At 36.0% G+C, this 21,964-nt stretch overlaps 1 protein-coding gene across 2 annotated transcripts in view; it reads left to right on the top strand.

Annotated features, from left to right (window-relative positions):
* The window catches only part of ME1 (malic enzyme 1), a 174,298-nt gene that overhangs the window by 13,948 nt on the left and 138,386 nt on the right, over nt 1–21,964 (top strand). For both annotated transcript variants that reach the window (XM_074368678.1, XM_045508607.2), the window contains exons 2-3: nt 12,646–12,779; nt 17,963–18,112. In XM_074368678.1, coding sequence (XP_074224779.1) covers nt 12,646–12,779; nt 17,963–18,112 — 284 coding nt within the window. The remainder of the gene's footprint in view (nt 1–12,645; nt 12,780–17,962; nt 18,113–21,964) is intronic.

Below are 21,964 nucleotides of genomic sequence, written 5' to 3' on the forward strand. Positions count from 1 at the left end.
ATGTTAAAATGACATTGATGTAGGACGTGAATCCAATATGCCCTTAGTGCAGTGGAGAGGGGTGGTGTTTGAAAGAGAACTGTTGCACTTGGGAGCATGTGTGTGAATCATGGAAAACAGGATGAGAGCCCTCTATCCTCTGCCTGGTCCAATAAAACTCATTCTGAAGCATTGTCTCCTCTTTCTTTACTGACCTGGCTTGAGAATGGGGACTCCTCAGTATGAGAGTCACAGATCTTGTGGACTGAGTGCTCCTAACTCCTTTGTAGCATTTTCATGAAAGGGCATAACTAATCAGGGAAAACAAAACAAAACTAGGTTTAGGGTTTAAAACTTTACCTGGTCAACAAGGTATTGCCTGCTCTGGTTCCTGCCTGTCTTCCCAGTGTCATATTTCATTATTCTTCCCACAGCTGATGTTTCCTTCCCTATACTTTCTCCAAGAAGCCATGTATTTCTGCATCAGGATTTGTGCCCCTGTTTCCTGCATTACCACCCCTAGACTGTCACCTGCTCGACTCCTCCTCTTCTACTTGTCCTTCTGATTTCATTTTAACCTCCCTGCTCAGTGAGCTCTTCCTTTTCAACCTTCTAACTTAAGTTAGATCTTAAGTTTTTCCTTTTCTTTCCCCTGTACTTATCATGTTGTTATTTTATAGTTATTTGTGTGGCTATTCATGTTACATCCTGTTAAGCTGTCTAGACTGTAAACTTCACGAAGTTCTGGACCATGTATGACATGTCACTGTTCTGTTGAGTTAGCGCCTATAAGCACTGTAAGCATTCACTCAACATACATTGATTGAAAAATATTTGAGTATGATGATTACTTTTGTGTCAACTTGACTGGGCCACTGAGCACCCAGATGTTTGGTCAAGTATTACTCTGGGTGTGTCTGGGAGGGTGTCTCTGGAAGAGATTAACATTTGAATCTGGTAGATTGAGTAAAGCAGATGTCCTCCCTGATGTGGGTGGGCCTCATCCAATCAGTTGAAGGCTTGAGTAGAACAAAGAGGTTAACCCTTCTGTGAGTAAGAACGAACCCCTCTTGCTGGACTGCCTGCAAGTGGGACATTGGTTTTTTTTTTCCCCCCTACCTTTGGAGTGGAACTGAATCTTTGACTCTTCCTGGGTCTTGAATCTATTGGCCTTCACACTAGAACCATACTGTCAGCACTCCTGGTTTCTCAGACCTTTGGACTTGAACTAGAACTAACACCACTGGCCCTCCAAGTCTTCACCCTACCAGATCTGGGGACTTGTCAGCTTCTATAATTGCCTGAGCCAATCTTTATAGTAAATTTCTTCATATTTGTGATGCACATACACACACCTTACTGGCTCTCTCTCTCTCTGGAGAACTCTGATCAATAAATGCAGTAAACTTCCTAATCTTCCATAAAGTAACTATAATAGAAGACACAATGTTTCTGAAAAATGTCAACTGTGGATCTAAAGTAAGAAAGCCATCTTGTGGTGTTTCTGGGAATATCATGTTGATATGTGAAGTATATATATATCCCTTAGAAACTGAAGCATAGTTTTCTGCAATAGTTCTTAACATATTTTTTTGCCAAAGTCACCTTTGGAAATTTGGTGAAATCTGATGACTCATTAAAGCAGTGTTTTTAAATAAATAGGATATATAATGTTACAGAAGAAACCAATTATAATGAAATATGGATACCAAAATATTGAAAAAATAAATGTGATTTTGTAAGATATATTCCTCTTCATTAAAGACTTAATTAGTAAGGCAATATAATTAAATGTGGGCAATTTAAAATTTTATTTCTTAAAGAGATAAGTATGAAGGTCATTGGTATGACTAGACTGTATGCCTATTCATGCTATAAAACAACCATATCGTGAGTCTAAAACTGTTGTAATTTCAAAACAGAAACAGACTCATAGACGTAGAATACAAACTTGTGGTTGCCAAGGGGGCGGGGGGTGGGAAGGGCCAGACTGGGATTTCAAAATGTAGAATAGATAAACAAGATTATACTGTGTAGCACAGGGAAATATATACAAGGTCTTATGGTAGCTCACAGAGAAAAAATGTGACAATGAATATGTATATGTTCAAGTATAACTGAAAAATTGTGCTCTACACTGGAATTTGACACAACATTGTAAAATGACTATAACTCAATAAAAAATGTTAAAAAAAAAACTATTGTGATTTCAAAGTAATGATAAATGGTATCAAGGTATACGCCACAGATGTAGTGTGATACAAAAATATTTATTTCTGACAGTCACAGGAACTACTGCTAATAATTCTCTTGTTTGTTGCCTTCTTTTTAATAATGGAAGGAAATCCGAAGTTTCATACTGTGAGAAAAGATGTCCACATTTAAAGACTCCTGAATTATACCCATTGATTCCTTGACAGTCTGTGATTAGGTCCATGGACCTGAGGTTCAGAATCCTTGGTGGGGAGTTAAATTGGATCTTAACAAAAAGCACGAATAGGGGCTCCAAAAGTTGATTCTAAAATTCAGGAGTTTTCTGACAATACCAAGGATGCGTAGAATAAAAGTCAGTATTTACTTAGCTCTTCATATTCATGATTTTGTTTTAAAAGTTATTATTAATACAAGCATTTTTATAATACTTTATAATGTACATAGGATGCAGAAATAGCTGGTCTCATTTTATCCTCTCAACAACCAAATGAGACACAGATAACGTACACATATACTCTGTGTTCCGTATGTTTGATTACTCTTATTTAGCAAGTGCAGAAGTTGAGGAGAGTCTTGATTTAACCCCAAATGCTTTAAGTACCTACTCAAGATCACAGTGTTAAGAATATCTACTTGTAATTCCAACTTGGGTCTAAATCCAAACAGTATGCTCTTTAGACTCAGTATGTCGCCATGAATTCACGTTTGCTGGTGAAATATGCTTGTACATTTAAAATGTATGGATTAACACATCCTATAATATATTTAAAACATACTGGAGAGCTGCCTACAATAAAGAATCATGGAGCCTAAAATGTCACTAGTGCTGAGATTGAGAAACCCTTGTTCAGAGGAAGATACTTAAAAAAATCCCCATGAGCTCTGGCACTTACGCTGACACGTAGATATGTCTTTTTGTCAAACCAAGTTGATCTTGAATGCCTGGTTAAAAGTCAGTTTAAAAAGCTGCTACTAGCAATGTTTTTCCTTGGGTAGTCTAACAAGGCAATAGAAATAGAAGCAACGATAAACAAATAGGATCTAATTAAACTTAAAAGCTTTTGCACAGCAAAGGAAACCATAAACTAAGCAAAAAGGCAACTTACAGAATGGGAGAAAATATTTGCAAATTATTTGACTGATAAGGGTTTAATTTCCAGTATATACAGACTGTTCATACAACTTAATAACAAAAAAGCAAACAACCCAATCTAAAAATGGGTGGAAGATCTAAATAAGTAATTCTCCAATGAAAACATACAAATGGCCAATAAGCACATGAAAAAATGCTCAGTATCGCTAATTATCAGAGAAATGCAAATCAGAACTACAATGAGGTATCACCTCACCAGTCAGAATGGCCATCATTAAAAAGTCCACAAACAACGAATGTGGGGAAGAGTGTGGAGAAAAGGGAACCCTTCTGCGCTGCTGGTGGGAATGTAGTTTGTTGCAGCTATTGTGGAAAGCAGTATGGCGATTCCTTTAAAAACTAAAAATAGACTTACCATATGATCCAGCAGTCTCACTCCTGGGCATATATCCAGAGGGAACTCTTAATTTGAAAAAAAGACATGCACCCCAATGTTCATAGCAGCACTATTTATAACAGCCAAGACACAGAAATAACCTAAATGTCTATTGACAGATGAATGGATAATGATGTGGTATATATACACAATGGAATACTGCTGAGCCATAAAAAAGAATAAAATAGTGCCATTTACAGCAACATAGATGGGCCTGGAGATCATCAGGCAGTAAACCAGAAGGAGAAAGCAAAATACAACATATCACTTCTATGTGGAATCTACAGAAATGACACAAATGAACTTATTTACAAAACAGAAACAAAAAAAGCCCAGAAAGACTCACAGACATAGAAAACAAACTTAGGGTTACTATAGGGTAAAAGGGAGTGGAAGGGATAAATCGGGAATTTGGGATTTGCAGATACTAACTAATATATATAAAATAAACAACGAGTTTCTACTCTATAGCACAGGAAACTATATTCAATATCTTGTGGTAATCTATAATGAAAAGGAATATATGTGTGTGTATATATATGACTGAAACATTATGCTGTACACCAGCAATTGACACAACATTATAAACTGATTATACTTCAATTAAAAAAAAAGCTGTTACTAGTGGATTAATTTAATTAAATAATCTAATGTATGTGTGGAAAGTGCAATTGTTACTATTTGAGATTTCAAATCCTGAGCTGTTTGTATTATTGCATATATATTAAAAAAATCTTAGTTTGAATTTGAATTGAGTGGGTTGGTTATTCAAAATAGAACTACACAGAACTGTACTGCATGAAGCTGAAAAGTTGTTTCAGATTGATGTATTTATTTAGCCATTTGTTTATTTAAAATTTATCGAGGCACTGCTCCGTCCTGACGTTGGATTAGGTGCTGTCATACAAATATGAATAGCATAGTGCCTGTCCTTCAGAAGCACCTAGACCTCTTGGTAAAATACCAGATAAGCAAAAACAGTGAAGTACAGAAAATTCCATGTTAGAAGCACATGATATTGTGGGAGTATCATGAGAGGACACCTCACTGATTCAGAAAGAAGGGGGAAAAGCGTTCTTGAAGGAGACCATTAGGATTAGGCAACGGACGTTTACAGATTAATTGGTAACTAAATGTGTGGAATTGCAGTCCAATTTACATACTCTGGATTCTTCTACAACCTCAAAGAGTTAAGAAATCAAGTGAAGGCACAATAGGCAATTGTCTTGTAATCCTGATCTTTTTGGTTCACTACCTGTGTAATCACTTGACATATTATAGGCATATTTAGAGGGTTTTGTCTGAGTCACATATATAAGATTTTTTTTTTTTTAGGAACGGTGTAAATGTGTGTGAGACTGGAGGTTTGGATGTCAATCCAAGATTTTAGACTTGGTTTTGTCATTTGTGTACATTGGTAGTTTGAATAGTTTGCTAAGAATTACCATTCTGCCTGTTTAGCATGTACTTTTCTCTATTGTGAAATTTGCCTTTCTTCTTTGGGAACAGTAGCACTCCATCTTGCTGAAAGGATTTTAAAAATTTATTAATGATTTTAAGAGTTATGTTTGGAAATGTAGTGTTGACATTGATGGTTAACAGTCTCTCAGCCTGATACGAAATCTGTAAAGTTTCTGACTTTTAAGCAAGAAATACTTTAATTAAATATCTCATCTGATACTTAAAAAGTCCATTTTTCTTTCTTAGGTAGAGGTGTTTTTTTAAATTAAGCAAAGATCACTTAAACTACAATATAGTATACTTGCTTATACCCTTTAATACCTAGATGAAATAAATTTGGGATGTTATAAAATTATGATATTTTGCTGTAAGTTTTCGGGTATCTAGGGCCAAGTATATTTTAGATATATTTTTATGATCATTCTTATGCCAGTTTAGATTACTTTATATCAGATATGAGTAAAAATTAACTGCTATTAATAAAGTTAAAGGTTTTTCTTAAAGCTGTTAATATATTATTGGTTTTATTTAAAAAAATTTTTTATTGAAGTATAGTCAGGTTACAGTGTTGTGTTAATTTCTTGTGTACAGCATAATGTTTTAGAGATACATATATATATTCCTTTTCATATTCTTTTTCATTATAGGTTATTACAAGATATTGACTATAGTTCCCTGTGCTATACAGTAGAACCTTGCTGTTTATCTATTTTATATATAGTAGTGTGTATCTACAAATGTCAAACTTCCAATTTATCCCTCCACCTCCTGCCCCCCTTATTCCCCTGGCAACTATAAACTTATTTTTTATGTCTGAGTCTGTTTCTGTTTTGTAAATAAGTTCATTTGTGTTGTTTTTTTAGATAGATGCCACATATGTATGATATCGTATGGTATTTGTCTTTCTCTTTCTGGCTTATTTCACTTAGTATGATGATCTCCAGGCCCATCCATGTTGCTGCAAATGGCATTATTTTATTTTATTTTTTATGACTGAGTAGTATTCATATATATATATGTGAATATATAATAATAAATAATAATGAAATATATATATACACCCCCCCATCTTTATCCAGTCATCTATCCATGGGCATTTAGGTGGTTTCCATGTCTTGGCTATTGTAAATAGTGCTGCTGTGAACATTGGGGTGCATGTATCTTTTTGAATTAGAGTTCCCTCTGGATATATGCCCAGGAGTGGGATTTCTGGATCATATGGTAAGTCTATTTTCAGTTTTTTAAGGAATCCCCATACTGTTTTCCATAATGGCTGCACCAAACTGCATTCCTACAAACAGTGTAGGAGGGTTTCATTTTCTCCACTCCCTCTCCCGCATTTATTGTTTGTGGACTTTTTAATGATGGCCATTCTGACTGGTGAGGTGATACCTCATTGTAGTTTTAATTTGCATTTATCTGATATTGAGCAATTTTTTTCATGTTCCTGTTGGCCATTTGTGTGTCTTCATTGGAGACATGCTTGTTTAGATCTTCTGCCCATTTTTGGATTTGGTTGTTTGTTTTTTTGTTATTGAGTTGTATGAGCTATCTGTATATTCTGGAAATTAAGTCCATATCAGTCACATCATTTGCAAATATTTTCTCCCATTCCATAGATTGTCTTTTAATTTTGTTTATGGTTTCCTTTGCTGTGCAAAAGCTTACAAGTTTAATTAGGTCCCATTTGTTTATTGTTGCTTTTATTTCGATTGCCTTGGTAGACTGCCGTAGGAGAACATTGCCAAGATTAATGTCAGAGAATATTTTGCCTACGTTTTCTTTTGAGAGGTTTTTAGAGTGTTGTCTTATGTTTAAGTCTTTAAGCCATTTTGAGTCTTACTGGTTTTAAATAATTGATTTTTCTGCCTCTTAAAGGAGACTATCACTAGAGAATTTGGCTGTACAGCTGAATGCATGCAAAATAATCAATTTTATATGATTATTTTTCTGATATAAACTTTACCTTGGAAATCTGGCTGTTGGTTTTTTGAAGACATGAGATTGCATGCCAGAAGGAGAATTCTAAAAGTTGTTATCTATATTGTCAATTACAATTTTAAAAAGTCAATTTCAAAGAATAGTTTTTGGCTCTGGAAGGGTTGGGGGAAAGAACCATTCAGTGAAATGTGTCCAGGGCAAATGAGTATCACTTCTTATTCTGTAGATATGCAATATGCACATAAACTATGTTAACACATTTGAAAATGTTGTATTTAAAACTGAAGCTCAGTTTGATCTCTATTTTAGAATAATACATAATAAAAATATAAAGCCCCCTCCTTTTGTACTCTTTACATATAAATAATTTGTCCCTGAAATTGCTATTAAAATTAATTATAAAACCTTTTTGATATGAAAAAATACCTTTTAGGACATATGTGCCATATTATCTTTAATGTCATATTTATCAAATATGTATGTAGTTCAGTTGAAAACACAAATTATTAAAAAAAATTTGTAAAGAACTCAGGACGAATTAGATTTTAAAAAGGATATTTTAAAATTTGGAGTGTGAAATATATCCATAATTTGCTAAGACTTTTACTCATTTTAATTCTGCTCTTTTCAAGCAAGGAACAAATTAGCTGCTGAATTGACTTTTTATGGAAACTATTAAAATTTAGCACAGTGAAATTCACTCTTTCTGGTGTACACTTCTATTAGTTTTGACAAGTGTACAATGTTGTATAACCAGCACCACAATCAAGAAAATTCCATCAAAAAATTCCCTTATCTTTCCTCTTTGCAGTCAACTCTTCTCTCCACTCCCAGGCTTTTGGAGAACTACTGATTTTTTTTAATCCTTATAATTTTGCCTTTTCCAGAATGTCCAATAAGTGGAATCATGCAGTATGTGGCCTTTTCTGAGCCTGGCTTCTTTCATTAACATAATGCATTTGAGATTTATCTGTGTTTCTTGTTTCAGTAGTTTATTATTTTTTTTTTACTATTAATGTTCTTGGGTACTGATATAGCTTAGTTGATTCAAGTTTTTTGTGATTATTGCTTTCTACTTTTTAAAACCTTCTTTCTTTACTTTTTTGCTTTATCTTCTCCAAAACATATAATAGCAATTGTATAGTGATAGCAAATCATTAATTAATAATTTATTCATGATTAATGTGTTAAAGTGTTCATCCAAAACATTTTTTGTTGATTGCCTACAAAGTGGCAGGTATTGTTCTGGACACTAGGGATTCACCAGTTGAATAAAACATACAAACGTCTCTGCCCTAATGTATGATTATGGCTTCAAACATTAAAATTAATAAATTCTGTTATAGTGAATTACCACACATGTATAGATTGTCTTAAAGATTTTTGTGATTTAGATAATGTTTCCATTTTTGCAATTCTGCTTGATTATTTTAAGTCATTGTTCAGGGGAAAAAGAAGGCAAACTATTGAAGTTTATTTGAAACAACGAAGATTGTTAGTGTGGAATATAGATCCTGTTTGTTCTGTTCTTATGGTAATTGTTTCTCATAAATTAGTCTGGACAAAGTTCCTTTCTCACTTTTGTTTGCTCTGTGCGAACATAGTTTCTAATATAAGTCTCCTGTTATGCCAGGAATTTTGTTTTCATTTCTGCTTGATTGTCTCAGTTTTCTCAAGAAGACATACGTAGATGAATTAGTAGAGTCAGAAGAATAGTTGTCCTGTTAGCTGCCCTCAGCAGTGAAACAACATACCATTCTGCTGTCTAGGGATCTAGTCCAAAGGGTTTTTAAGGAGTAGGTAAAGTAAAAAAAAAAGAAAAAAAAAAGACAGAAAAAGAGAAAACCAGGGTTGAACTAGAGTGTAAAACGCTTTTAAGGAATTACAATTATAGGTGGTCTGGAAACCTAATATATGTGTAGCTAAGCTTTTAAACTACATGAAAGACTCAGTAGAAATCTGACTGAAAGTTAGAACCTGCCTGTCTACTTTTGATACACTGTTCTTTGTTGGATTGGCCCTGCAGGATAACCCTAAGGGAAAAATTCTTTGTAACAGGTATATGTTACCTCAACTTTTAATGGAGAGAATATATTAGAGTGTCACTGTCAAGTTGGAGACATAACTACCTGTTTATAAATTTCTACAAAAGATATCTATTAATATGTCTGTGTTAATATGAAAAAAAATATAGAGCCAGGATCCTTATATTGTTCAGAATTCCCCTGGCTGCTTCTCTGAATACTTTTTGGGAAGCTGCTGGTTGGTAGAAATCACACTGATGTGTGGCCTTCTTAAAAATTGCCATACATATTTAAAATTTTTCAGGAGTTTTAGGACTAAAGTTTACATATTCCTTGGTTTTTTTTTTTTTTTTTTTTTAAATTCACAGAAGGTAGTGTTACCGGATCCAAACTCGTTCTGCTTGCCGCACAACAGGCCAGTGAATTGGGAGACGAGGTGTTAGGGCAAGGAATAATGACTTTATTTGGAAAGACAGCAGACCGAGAAGACAAACATCCTAGAGAACCATCTTAACCGAGGTAGAATTCAGGCTCCTTTTATAGTGAAAGGGGAGGGGGCGTGGCTGGCTGTTGCAGACTTCCTGGTGCCAGCCAGACCCTGCAGGGGATGGGATAAGGCTTTGCTTTTGCAGCTGTGCATGTAGGTCAGGTCATGATGTTCTTTTATACTCATAATAAGACAAATATTATCCTCTGTTCTGCAACTTTTTATCTATGAATCGGAAAGTGTTATACCCTTAAAGGTCAGAGCCTTGAGAATGGGCTCTCCTGTATATTGGAGGCTGTAGGCAACATTCTTAATTCGAAGCAAAAGCAATAGAATACAAAGGTTAAAATAAAAGAATCAGGTCTAATATGGAGTCAGATTTGTTCTTCCCTGTTACAGTAGTAATAGAATATGAACCCAGTCGTAGGACTTTTAACTCTTAACTCAGCCCAGTTCTCCAGATTTCTAAACCCTGGTATTGTTTGCTTTGGGTTTTTTTTTTAAAGAGTTGAATTGGCACTTTAGTGTGTCTCGGAAAATTTGGCAAACAGTTTGTGGGAGTTTGTAGTTACTAAACATCAAAGAATATGAAGAGATATCCAGATGGCATTATCATTTACATGGTGTAAGTTATGGCAGACCTGTTAGACGGAGGAATTAGCTTCAGACCAGACATTGGAAAATTCATGTAAAAAAGTGTGGCTAATGACACTAGTAAATGGTTAAGCACCACTATTAAGTAAACGAAGGAGCGTACGTATGTCAGTACTTCCGATACCAGGCCTTATTCTCAGAATATTAATATTTTGATTATTATTTTTGCAGGCAGATTTTCAAGGGCACAACATACCAGTTTACGCTTCTTCATATATGTTTGAGACTTTAACTTCAGCCTAGCTTTTTCCCCCCGTTTTTGATTTCCAAGTTTTCATTTCGAGTTAGAGAAAAGTCTATTGAGTTTTCTTTCTTGTTCAAATATATTACTGTACATAACTTCCATTTCTAGGAGTTATTTCATGACATTTTGCTTTATATCTTCATAAAAAGTTGTATCTTTGAACAGGTGAAGTATGCCTTCCAAGTTTTTAGATTACTTTTTTACAAAAATATCCCTTTCTGGCTGCTTCAAATTTTAAATGTTATCTTACTGGGATAAATATGCTAATTAATGTGTTTCCTGAGCAGCAATTTTAATGTTTTTAAAATTTTAATGTTAAGTCTCTAAAATATTTTAAACTTTCTATTTTGTTCATGTAGCAAATTACTGAGTTCTAATTATGTCAGCTAGTGTTCTGAGCACTAGGCATAAAACAACAAAAACAAACAAAAAAAACAGACAAAATTCCCTGACTTCATGGAGTTTGCATTCTGGAGCAGGGACACAGACCACAAATAAAATAGAAAATGGCATGCAGAAGGTTCCAGGAGATGCTGTGGGGTTAGGCTGTGGACTGGAACTCCAGGCAGAGGACAGAGGGGCTGCGCTGGTGTGCCGTTCTCCAGGTGCCCAGGAGAGGGTTATGGCACCGGGTCCAGCTGGACACGCTGGATTATCCTCTCGGAAAGGGACCATCCTGCTGCTTTCCACACGTATTAGAACTCTGGGGGACCCCCAGCTGAGCATGTAACAATGGCGGCTTTTGCAGTGATGGGAGTGGCTGGCAGGGGAGGACATGTTGGAAGTGGACACCTGCTGTGCTGAGAGCTCTTGGAGCAAACCCACCCATCTTCATGTTGGCGCACATTTGCCATCCCCGAAGGAACAGCAGCCACAGTCTAGTCAAAGAAGCCGCTGGGGCTTCAGCATCTCCAGGGAGAGTCCTCATCGCCGTCTTCCAGATTAAGGACTACCGGAGTTTCTCTGCTGTTACTCCCCCTTTGTCATATCCTGGCAAATCTCTTAGGTCCATTCTGGGTTTCTGAATCAGCTCATCAGTTACATATATATATATTTTTTGCTTGTTTTTGACCCTCATAGTTTGTAATACATTGTTTTATACAGTCGATGTTGATATAAGTACATAACATAGGTACAATAAGGTTCTAATAGGCTTACTGGGTGAGTCTGGAAAGGTTTCAGAGAGGAGGGAGCATTTGAGGTAAAGCTAGAAAGGAGAGAAGCAGGGAAGAAAGATGTTTTTGACCATAGTATTGTGGAAGAAAAAGGGGTGTGGTGCATTCAGGCCATGGTGAGAAGTTCTGTGTAACCAGGAGTGTGTAAGAATAGCGGGAGACAGCGTGGCAGAGGAGTATTGGAAAAGGTACCTCAGAGTCATAGATAAGGCATTTCCTGACCTATTTTATGCATAGAAGCACTGTAGGTTATAGGTGAACTACTCATGTTCATAATATGAAATCTCACAATAACTACTATTCATTTTATATTTAATGATACTAATACTGATAATTATATCTTCTTTTATTTGCCTGTCTTCAAATAATTTCCACCTATCCATTACCTGGTTTTATCCTAACAATATCTGAATGACACAGATCTGAAAATATTATAGTATCCGTTTATTTATTTATTTAATTTTGGGGTGGGGAAAGTTAGGTTTACTTATTTATTTATTTAGAGGAGGTCCTGGGGATTGAACTCAGGACCTTGTGTATGTTAAGCGCTCTACCACTGAGCTCTACTCTCCCACCGTCCTTTTTTTTTTTTTCTTAAATTGAAGTATAGTCAATATGTCAATTGCTGGGGTACAGCATAACTGATGTCCCAGTCATGTGTATGTGTACATATATTCATTTTCATATTATTTTTTATTAAAGGTTATAAGATATTGAATATAATTCCCTGTGTATAGTATCCTAATATTTAAAAATGAGGAAACAGGTATGGAGAGGTTACATGATTTACCCAGTCACATGACCATGCTCAGAGGGATGTCAGATCTTCCGATTTTTAATTCCATGTACTAGTTGGATTTTATTGGTATGTATGTATGTCTTTTGTCTTTTTTTTTTTCCTCTGCCTCAAATTATTGTGTTTTCCTTTTCTCCACAGGACTTGGCTTTTTCCCTGGAAGAGAGACAGCAATTGAACATTCATGGATTGTTGCCACCGTGTTTTGTCAGTCAGGATATCCAGGTCCTTAGAGTAATTAAAAATTTTGAGCGCCTGAATTCTGATTTTGACAGGTAACACATTATTTATCTTAGGCAGTTGTCTAGTTTCTTTTATTAGATGAGAATGTTAAAATATTTAGTGCTTTGGAAAGCGTGGTCAACTTTGAGTAGGATTTGCCTGTAAATAGAACGATGTTTTTAAAACCAACTGCAGACTGTGTAGTATTTACATCTGAATAAAGTAAAATTTTCTTTTCTAAATTCTATCCTCAGAGAGACTTCTTTTCTCTTGTGGTAAAATCGGTGTTTTAAAGGTAAATTGCCAGGAAATGCCATTCCAAACTAGGTTAAAATGGCTTTGAGTCAGACTTCTAGTTCATTGTAAGTGAAAGTACACTTTTTCAGCTTCCAAGCGTGGTTCCAACACTATTGTGAATTTAGGTCAGTTACTTTGATTAGAATCCAGTTTCCATGTTTGTACAAAGATAAAGGTAACATTCTTCCATACCTTTGGAATTAGCTAGCCCTAAGTTGAAATTCTGGCTGTACCTTGCTAGTGGCGGGTCCTTGAGCAAACCACTACAGCCAGTGCTGTGAACACTGTGTATGACTTACCCTCTGCTTTTGACTACCTTTTCATATTAAGGTGTTAAACCTCGTCAAACCTCAGTTTTTTTTCATTTGTAGGTTGAAGAGAATAGTAGTTATTTGAAAATAGTCTTGCAAAGGTTAGAAGAGATAACGAACACAATACCTAGTAAGTCTTTGTGTTAGTCAGGGTTCTTCAGAGAAATAGAACCAACAGGATGTGTGTGTGTGTGTGTGTGTGTGTATACATACAAATATGAGGGAGAGAGGGAAGAGAGAGGGAGGTAGGGTTGATTGATTGATTTTAAAGAACTGGCTCAGGTGATTATAGTCTTGGTGAGTCTTAAATCTGTGAGTAGACTGGCAAGCTAGACGAGCTGCAGTTGGAGTCCAGAGGCAATCTGCTGGCGGAATTCTTTTTTAGCTGGAGAGTTGGAGGGAAGGCCAGTCTTTGTTCTGTTGAGGTTTTCAACTGATTGGATGAGGCTCATCCACTTTATGGGGGGGGTCATCTGCTTTATTTGAAGTATACCAGTTTAAATGTTAATCTCATCCCTGAAACACCCTCCCAGAAACATCAGAATAGTGGACCAGATAATCTGGGCATTGTGTCTTAGCCAAGTTGACACAAAATTAACCACTCCTTTTCAACTTGGCACCCATACACATCTCCTTAAACCAATCTTAATCTCTGAATAAAGACAATAAAAAGGTCATACTTCTGCCTAATATGATAGAACTATCCCAGGTACAACCGAAAACATACATAACCCTTTCCCCAAAAGAGGATGTGAGAAAGCCCTTGGGTGATGTTTATCTCTCTCCTTGACATCTCTCAACTTTAATACTATGATGTAAAGTGAACAATACAGTTGGCCCTTGAACAACATGGGCTTGAACTGTGTGGTTCCAGCTATATGTGGATTTTTTTCAATAAATACATAGCACAGCACTATATAGTCTGCAGTTGGTTGAATCCTTGAATGTGGAACTGCAGATATGGACGGCCAACTACAAGGTTATACGTGGGTTTTTAAATGTATGGGCGTTGACACCCTTAACCCCTACATTGTTCAAGGGTCAGCTGTATTTAAATACTATGATATAAAGTCGGTACCTCTATGTCACACAATAAAGGGATAAGAGGAAAAAATTACGTTTGTTTTTATATATTTGCATATATATTACAAGTATATGTATATGTGTGTATATATATAAGAAGTACTTATATATATATAAGAATAAGAAGTACTCATGATAATTACAGTCCTCTTTTCTGTAACTGGTCATGTGATCATAGCTGATATTTATAACCATCTTTTTTCCCTTACCCATTTTATTTCATTCTGAAGGGTCTGGGCCATTAGTAGTCCTGTTTGAATTGGGTTGTTGTAGTTTTCCATTGACTTGATGTCTGCCTGTATTTTTTTTTTCCATTTTTTATTTTGTTTTTTTTTAGGGGGACGAGGTAATTTCTTTAATTCTTAATTTATTTTTAGAGGAGGTACTGGGGATTGAACCCAGGACCTCGTGCATGCTAAGCATGTGCTCTACCGCTTGAGCTATATCCTCCCCCCTCCATTTGACTTTAATCACAGAGACACCCTAAGGGATCTCATTCTAGACATCCTCTCGCATTCCTCCATTGTGGAGGGGTAGTCCAGTTTCCCCTTGGTGGTCAGGATTAACCGCCCCAGCCAGCACAGTAACTCTCTTCTCTGCCTGTTGACTCAGGTGCACATGGTGCCCCAAGTGGCCAGTATCAGTCTTAACTTCTAGTTCAATAGCATCCTTGTCTCCTGGTGGAAACAGTCCTCCCTTTGGAATTAACACTTCTGGGCCAGCAGAGCATAAGGTCACAGGGACAGAAGGCAGAAATTTTGCTGGTGGGTCACTGGGGGCTGTAGTAGGTAATGCTGCTTCCATTTCTGCCTCCTTGATTCTTGGATGGGGGAATCCTGGCTATGGGAGAAATAGAACCGTTTATTGGACACTGATTCAGATCATGTGTAGCCTGCTGGATAATGTTGCCGCAGTTTTGCAAGGTGTTGCTACTTACTGTCAGAGAAGACCATTCCACCATTCTGTCAAGCCAGCTGCTTCAGGATGGTGGGGAACATGTTAAGACCAGTGAATTCCTTGGGCATGGGCCCACTGCCCCACTTCATTTGCTCTAAAGTGAGTTCCTTGATCAGAAGCAATGCTGGGTAGAATACCATAATGGCAGATAAAGCATTTCTTAAGTCCATGGAGGGTAGTTTTGGCAGAAGCATTGTGTGCAGGAAAGGCAAATCTTCATACAGAGTGTCTGTTCAAGTAAGAACAAATACTGTTCCTTCCATGATGGAAGCAATCCACTATAATCCACCTGCCACCAGGTAGCTTGCTGATGACCCCACAGAGTTGTGGCATATCAGGGGCTTAGTGTTGGTCTCTGTTGTTGGCGGATTGGGCGCTCAGCAGTGTCAGTCGCCAAGTTGGCCTTGGTGGGTGGAAGTCCACTTTGCTGAGCCCATGCATAACCTCCATCCCTGCCATGGCGACTTGTCTTATTGAGCCCATAGGTGATGACGGGGGCAGTGGGGAAAGGCTAACTCAGTTTGTTCAACGTGCATATTTGCTGCTGCTTAAACTCCTTTACTATCCCTTTCACTTGTTTCTTAAGTCCTTCCTTCAGTGGCATCTGTTTTTACTTTGTATTCTTTTCCTGGGCCATTTTATCAGCTGCCTCCTTAGAGCTAGTGACTTTCTTTATCACAGACTGTTCTTCAAAGATATATTGAGCATCAGTTCAGTGTCACGTGCTCTTTTATTTGTTTGTTTTTGTTTTTTAGGGGAGTAACTAGGTTTCTTTATTTATTAATGGAAGCACCAGGGATTGAACCCAGGACCTTGTGCATGCTAAGCACGTGCTCTACCACTGAGCTATATCCTCCCTATCAGGTGCTCTTTTAGATGCTGGGATTACAGACAATGATCTCTGCCCTCACAGAACTGATGTAGTTTATTTTTTTTTAATTATTTTTTAGAAAGTTGTAAATAGTAAAATAATAAGTAAATTATTTAATATGCTAGGAAGTATCAAATGCTAATAAAGAAAAGAAAAGATAAGGTAGGGTAAGAGGGACTGAGAATGCTGGGGGGTGGGTATGGTCACTTCGCATTGTCAGGATGGACCCAGTTGCGTGGCCAGGATGGACTTCATTGAGAAGGTGAGTTATGAGCAAGTAATAAAAGGTAGTGGGGTGGTTAGCCATGACGAAATCTGAGGAACAGTGTTCTTGTGCTGCTGTGTTCAAGGACCAGCAGGGAGACCTGTCTGGAGCAGAGTGAGCGAGGTGAGGAAGGGAGGTTAGGAGAGGAAGTTAGTGAGGTCGTGGAGGACAGATCATGTAAAGACAGATTAGGAAGGCCACTGAAGGACTTCTGCTGTTACTCTGAAAGGGGGCGCCATTCAAGATTTTGAACAGAAGGTCAGCATGTTCTGAGCTGTATTTCCAGAAGACAAGTGCAAACTGGAGAATGGAATGTAAGAAGGGAGAGTATTAAGACTCTCACAGGAATCCAGGCAAGAGATGATGGTGGTTTAGATCCAGGGTGGTAGCAATGAAGATGTTTAGATTTGGACTATCTTTTAGCAAATCTGGCATAATCTCCTAATAGATTAGAGATGGCTATTAGAGAGCTTCCAGCGAAGAGGAGAAAACAGCAAAGAAACAGAGAAAGAATGATCAGTGAAATAGGAAACCCAAGAAAATACAGGGGCCTGGAAGGCAGATAGAGAAAGTGTGTCCAGCCCTAGAGAATGCCATTGGCGTCAAATATTCCAATAAATAAAGTAAGATAAGGTCTGAGAATTGATCACTGATTAAGCAATGATGACTTCCACATTGCTGAATCAATTTTAGCATGTCTAAAAGTCATCATCTTCTTCCCAAATGTTACTTTTTTGGTTTGGAATAACTTGTCTATTTGCCAAGCATTAGAGTCCTTGTATCTCTGACTTCAAATTCTGTGTGTTTTCAAGTATTCCAGGGAAGGAGAATCAATCCAAAAAGGCTGGTAAGACTATTAAGGATAATGTTGCAAAATTCTTTTAAGTTGTACCAAGCAGCTTGAGTTTTATTCTATAACTGATTGAAGGTTACAGGTAACACGATAAGGTTGATATTTAGAAAGATAATTCTGGGTCAGAAATGCCTCTAGAAAGAAAAAGACCATTTGATATAAACAAGAAAAGTCCCTTGAACTTAGGAATTTTCAGGGTCAGTGCTACATTCACATTTTCTGCTTGTCATTTCCCGTGACTATTCAGTACTGCAAGTTAAAGAGTGGTCTTTCTATTTACTTAGTTAATGTTTAAACTATATTTATAATGATATTTTCATTTGTCTTTCATTTTAAAATAGGGATAAAGTCTTTCCAAATATTAAACAGAACTGCTGTTTCAGCACTGATTTTAATGTTTGGATGACACTAGTTCAGGTTTTAGGGTTCTTCATCCTTTGAGATTACTAGGAACATTTCTAAAGTCTTTTTCCATCAGATTTTTTCTGTGTGACCTAAAAAACATTGAATACTTTGTTCAAAAATGTTTAGTTAGAAATCTAAACAGCTGTTTTATGACTTTGTTGGGATATAGATCTAATTATAGACAATTTCCACAGGTATCTTCTCTTAATGGATCTTCAAGATAGAAATGAGAAGCTCTTTTATAGAGTGCTACTGTCTGACATCGAGAAATTCATGCCTATTGTCTATACCCCCACGGTGGGTCTGGCATGTCAGCAATACAGCTTAGCCTTTCGGAAGCCAAGGTATGTAAACTTTTATTTTAAATACAACTTGTGTCTTTATTTATTTCTTTGCAAGAGTTTTGTAATTTAAAAATTATCGAGTGGAACTGAAGTTTGGAAAAATCTAAATCAAACTTCATTTAAAAGAATATTAAGTATAAAAATATATATAACATTAAAAAACAGTATTTTCTTGATTTAAGATCATGGGAAGATATTTTTTTATAAACCAATTTAGGTTTCCTTTTACAGACATTAAATGAACTTTTTTTGGTAATAGGTCATAATTTTCTAAATTCAGTGTTGGCATTAACACTGGCTCTTTTGTTTTCTTTTAAGTGAAATTATGATCACCTTTGAAGAGATGTGAAATATACAGTTTTTCTAATTCATAGCTTTACTTTTTTCATTTTATTACTTTAATACATTTTATAACTTTAATACAATTTTCTAAAACTCTACCTTTATTTATTGTATTACTTTAAATACTTTTAGAACAAGGAACAATTGAAGTAAATAAATACTAATGCTTTTCAGCAACAGCAAAAGCTCAAGTTGAACATATTTGTGCTACTTACGGTTTTGTATGTAAAGATAAAAAAGAATGTTTATTAGTTTATACCACAAATATAAAAGCTTATTGAAAGTGCTGTCATTGAAAGGGGTATTTCAGAGGTAATGTCTGAAAGTTAGATTGAATATGTAGGTTTCACGAAGATACATTGCTGTAGTGATAATATTTAGCACACTTTGCCACAGTACCTTTTGTATAACGATATTAGCCACATTATCCCTTGTATAAAGAGAAGAATTAGATAAATATTTGTAGATGGTTGGTTAAATTACATTAATAGCACAGATCTATGTTGCATTTATATATTTATACAATTATAAATAATTTATATGTTAACAATGAATGAATTTTTTTCCTAGAGAAGTAAGAGTTAGAATTTAGCTAGTAATTATATTGTGATGAATAATTCTGTTTTGGGTATTATAAGTATATTCATTTTTAATCATACAAATTATACATATTCATTACTGAAAAAATGAGGAAATATGAATATATGTAGTAGGAAGAAATATTTTAAAAATGCCTAATGTCATCATGCCAAAAAACCTGATACATACAAATACATACTGTTTTCCTTATAGAAAGGATTATACTATTTAAATTATTTTTTACCTGTTTCTCTGAGTGACATTAACATCTGTCCATGTCTATAAAACGTATTTCTACATAAACAGAGACTCTTAATAAAAGCATTAGTGTATAAAACTTAGCTGTTTTAAAATGTAATTTAAGTATATTTATTGAAATTCTAACTTTTCTATGAGATACTGAGAAATGCTAACAGCTGTAAGAAATGTACAAGAACTTAGCTCCAAGTATTTGGGTTGAAGTTTACGTAGAAATCTCAATATCAACAATTACTTTTTGAACACCTACTATGTACTAGATGGTTTTCTAAGGCCATAAGATACATGGTATATATATAAATTCAGGAGCAGAAGAGACAGGCAGGTGAATAAAAAATAAGTAAGTTGTCTAGAATGTTGGAAGGTAACAAGTATTATGAAGAAAGAAAGAACAGAGCAAGAAAAGGGGCATACAGAGTGCCACTTGCTTTGTGGGAGGGGCAGTAGCAATTTTAAATGGAGTGGACATTGTAAGTATCATTGGAAGATGTCATTGGAGGAATGAGAAGGGGAGTCATGTACATTCAAGGGGAAATGTACCAGGCAGGAGGAATAGTCACTGCCAAGGCCCGCAGCGGGAACACGCCTGGAGACCAGGAGGGGCACAGAGACAGGGTAGCTGGAGTGGAGTGGGAGAGGGGAGGGTTGTCGGTGAGGTCACAGATGGACGGTAAAAGGGAGGATGCAGAACCTATAGTTTCCTGTGGGCTATTTTAAAGAACATTGGCTTTTATTGTTAGTTAAATGGGTAGAAGAATCGGGTAACCTGGTTAGCAGGCTATTATAGGAAGCCCAGTTAGTGAGAATGGTGGCTCAGTTTAGGAGGAAAACAATGAATTAGGGTAAGAGTTCAGTTTCTGGATCAAGTCTCGAGGAGTTCCTGTTGAATTGGAGGCTTCCTGGAGCAGTAGTGAGAAGTATGAGTAGATTGCCTGCTTTCACTTACTGGTTTTGCCACTTGTTTTAGTCTCGAATAAATTAATTAACCTTTCTGTGCTTCAGCTCCCTCCCCTGTAACGTGGGAATAATACTACAGCCCAACATCCTTTATCCACATTTTTTTATATATATATCTTTTATTGACATATAGTCAGTTTGTAGTGTTGTGTCAATTTCTGGTGTACAGCATAATGCTTCCATCGTACATGAACATATGTATATTCGTTTTTATATTCTTCACCATAAGTTATTACAAGATATTGAGTATAGTTCCCTGTACTATACAGAATAAATTTGTTATTTATCTATTTTATTTATATTAGTTAGTATCTGCAGTGAACTCCCAGTTCATCCCTTCCCACACCATTCCCCGCCGGTAACCACAAGTTTGTTTTCAATGTCTGTGAGTCTGTTTCTATTTTATAAATAAGTTCATTTGTCTTTTTTTTTTTTTTAGATTCCACATATAAGTGATATCATCTAGTATTTTTCTTTCTCTTTCTGGCTTGTTTCACTTAGGATGACAATCTCAGGTCCATCTATGTTGCTACAAGTGGCATTATTTTATTCTTTTTTTCTGACTGAGTAGTATTCCATTGTGTAAATATACCATAGCTTCTTTTTTTTTTTCAAATTGGCCACCTTTCTTTTTTTTTTAACTTTTTTTTATTGATTTATAATCATTTTACAATGTTGTGTCAAATTCCAGTGTAGAGTACAATTTTTCAGTTATACATGAACATACACATTCATTGTCACATTTCTTTTTTCGCTATGAGCTACCACAAAATCTTGTATATATTTCCCTGTGCTATACAGTATAATCTTGTTTATCTATTCTACGTTTTGAAATCCCAGTCTATCCCTTCCCACCTCACGCCCCCTTGGCAACCGCAAGTTTGAATTCTGTGTCTATGAGTCTGTTTCTGTTTTGTATTTGTTTTTGTTTTTTTGTTTTGTTTTTTAGATTCCACATATGAGCGACTCATATGGTATTTTTCTCTTTCTGGCTAACTTCACTTAGAATGACATTCTCCAGGAGCATCCACGTTGCTGCAGATGGTGTTATGTTGTCATACTGATGGTGGGAATTCAGTTTGGTACAGCCACTGTGGAAAACAGTATGGAGATTCCTCAAAAGACTAGGAATAGACTTACCATATGACCCAGGAATCCTGCTCCTGGGCATATATCTAGAAGGAGCCCTACTTCAGAATGACACCTGCACCCCAGTGTTCATAGCAGCACTATTTACGATAGCCAAGACATGGAAACAGCCTAAATGTCCATCAACAGATGACTGGATACAGAAGATGTGGTATACTTATACAATGGAATACTATTCAGCCATAAATACCATAGCTTCTTTATCCAGTCATCTGTCGATAGACGTTTAGTTGTTTTTATTGTACAGTGTTGTGTTAGTTTCAGGTCAAGAAGAGAGTAATTTGACATTTAAATATATTATAAAGTGATCACCACAATAAGTCTAGTAACCATTTGTCCCCGTATAAAGTTATTGCAATATTATTGATCATTTCTCTTATGCTGTATATTACGTCCCTGGGACTTATTTATTTTATGACTGGAAGGTTGTATCTCTTAATTCCCTTCACCTATTTTGCCCAGCCTCCCGCCTCGCTCACCTCTAATAACCACCTGTTTATTTTCTGTATCTATGAGTCTGTTTTCATTTGGTTTTTCAGATTCCAGATATAAATGAGATCATACGGT

Source organism: Camelus bactrianus, chromosome 8 (assembly GCF_048773025.1).
Source record: "Camelus bactrianus isolate YW-2024 breed Bactrian camel chromosome 8, ASM4877302v1, whole genome shotgun sequence".
Lineage (NCBI taxonomy): Eukaryota > Metazoa > Chordata > Mammalia > Artiodactyla > Camelidae > Camelus > Camelus bactrianus.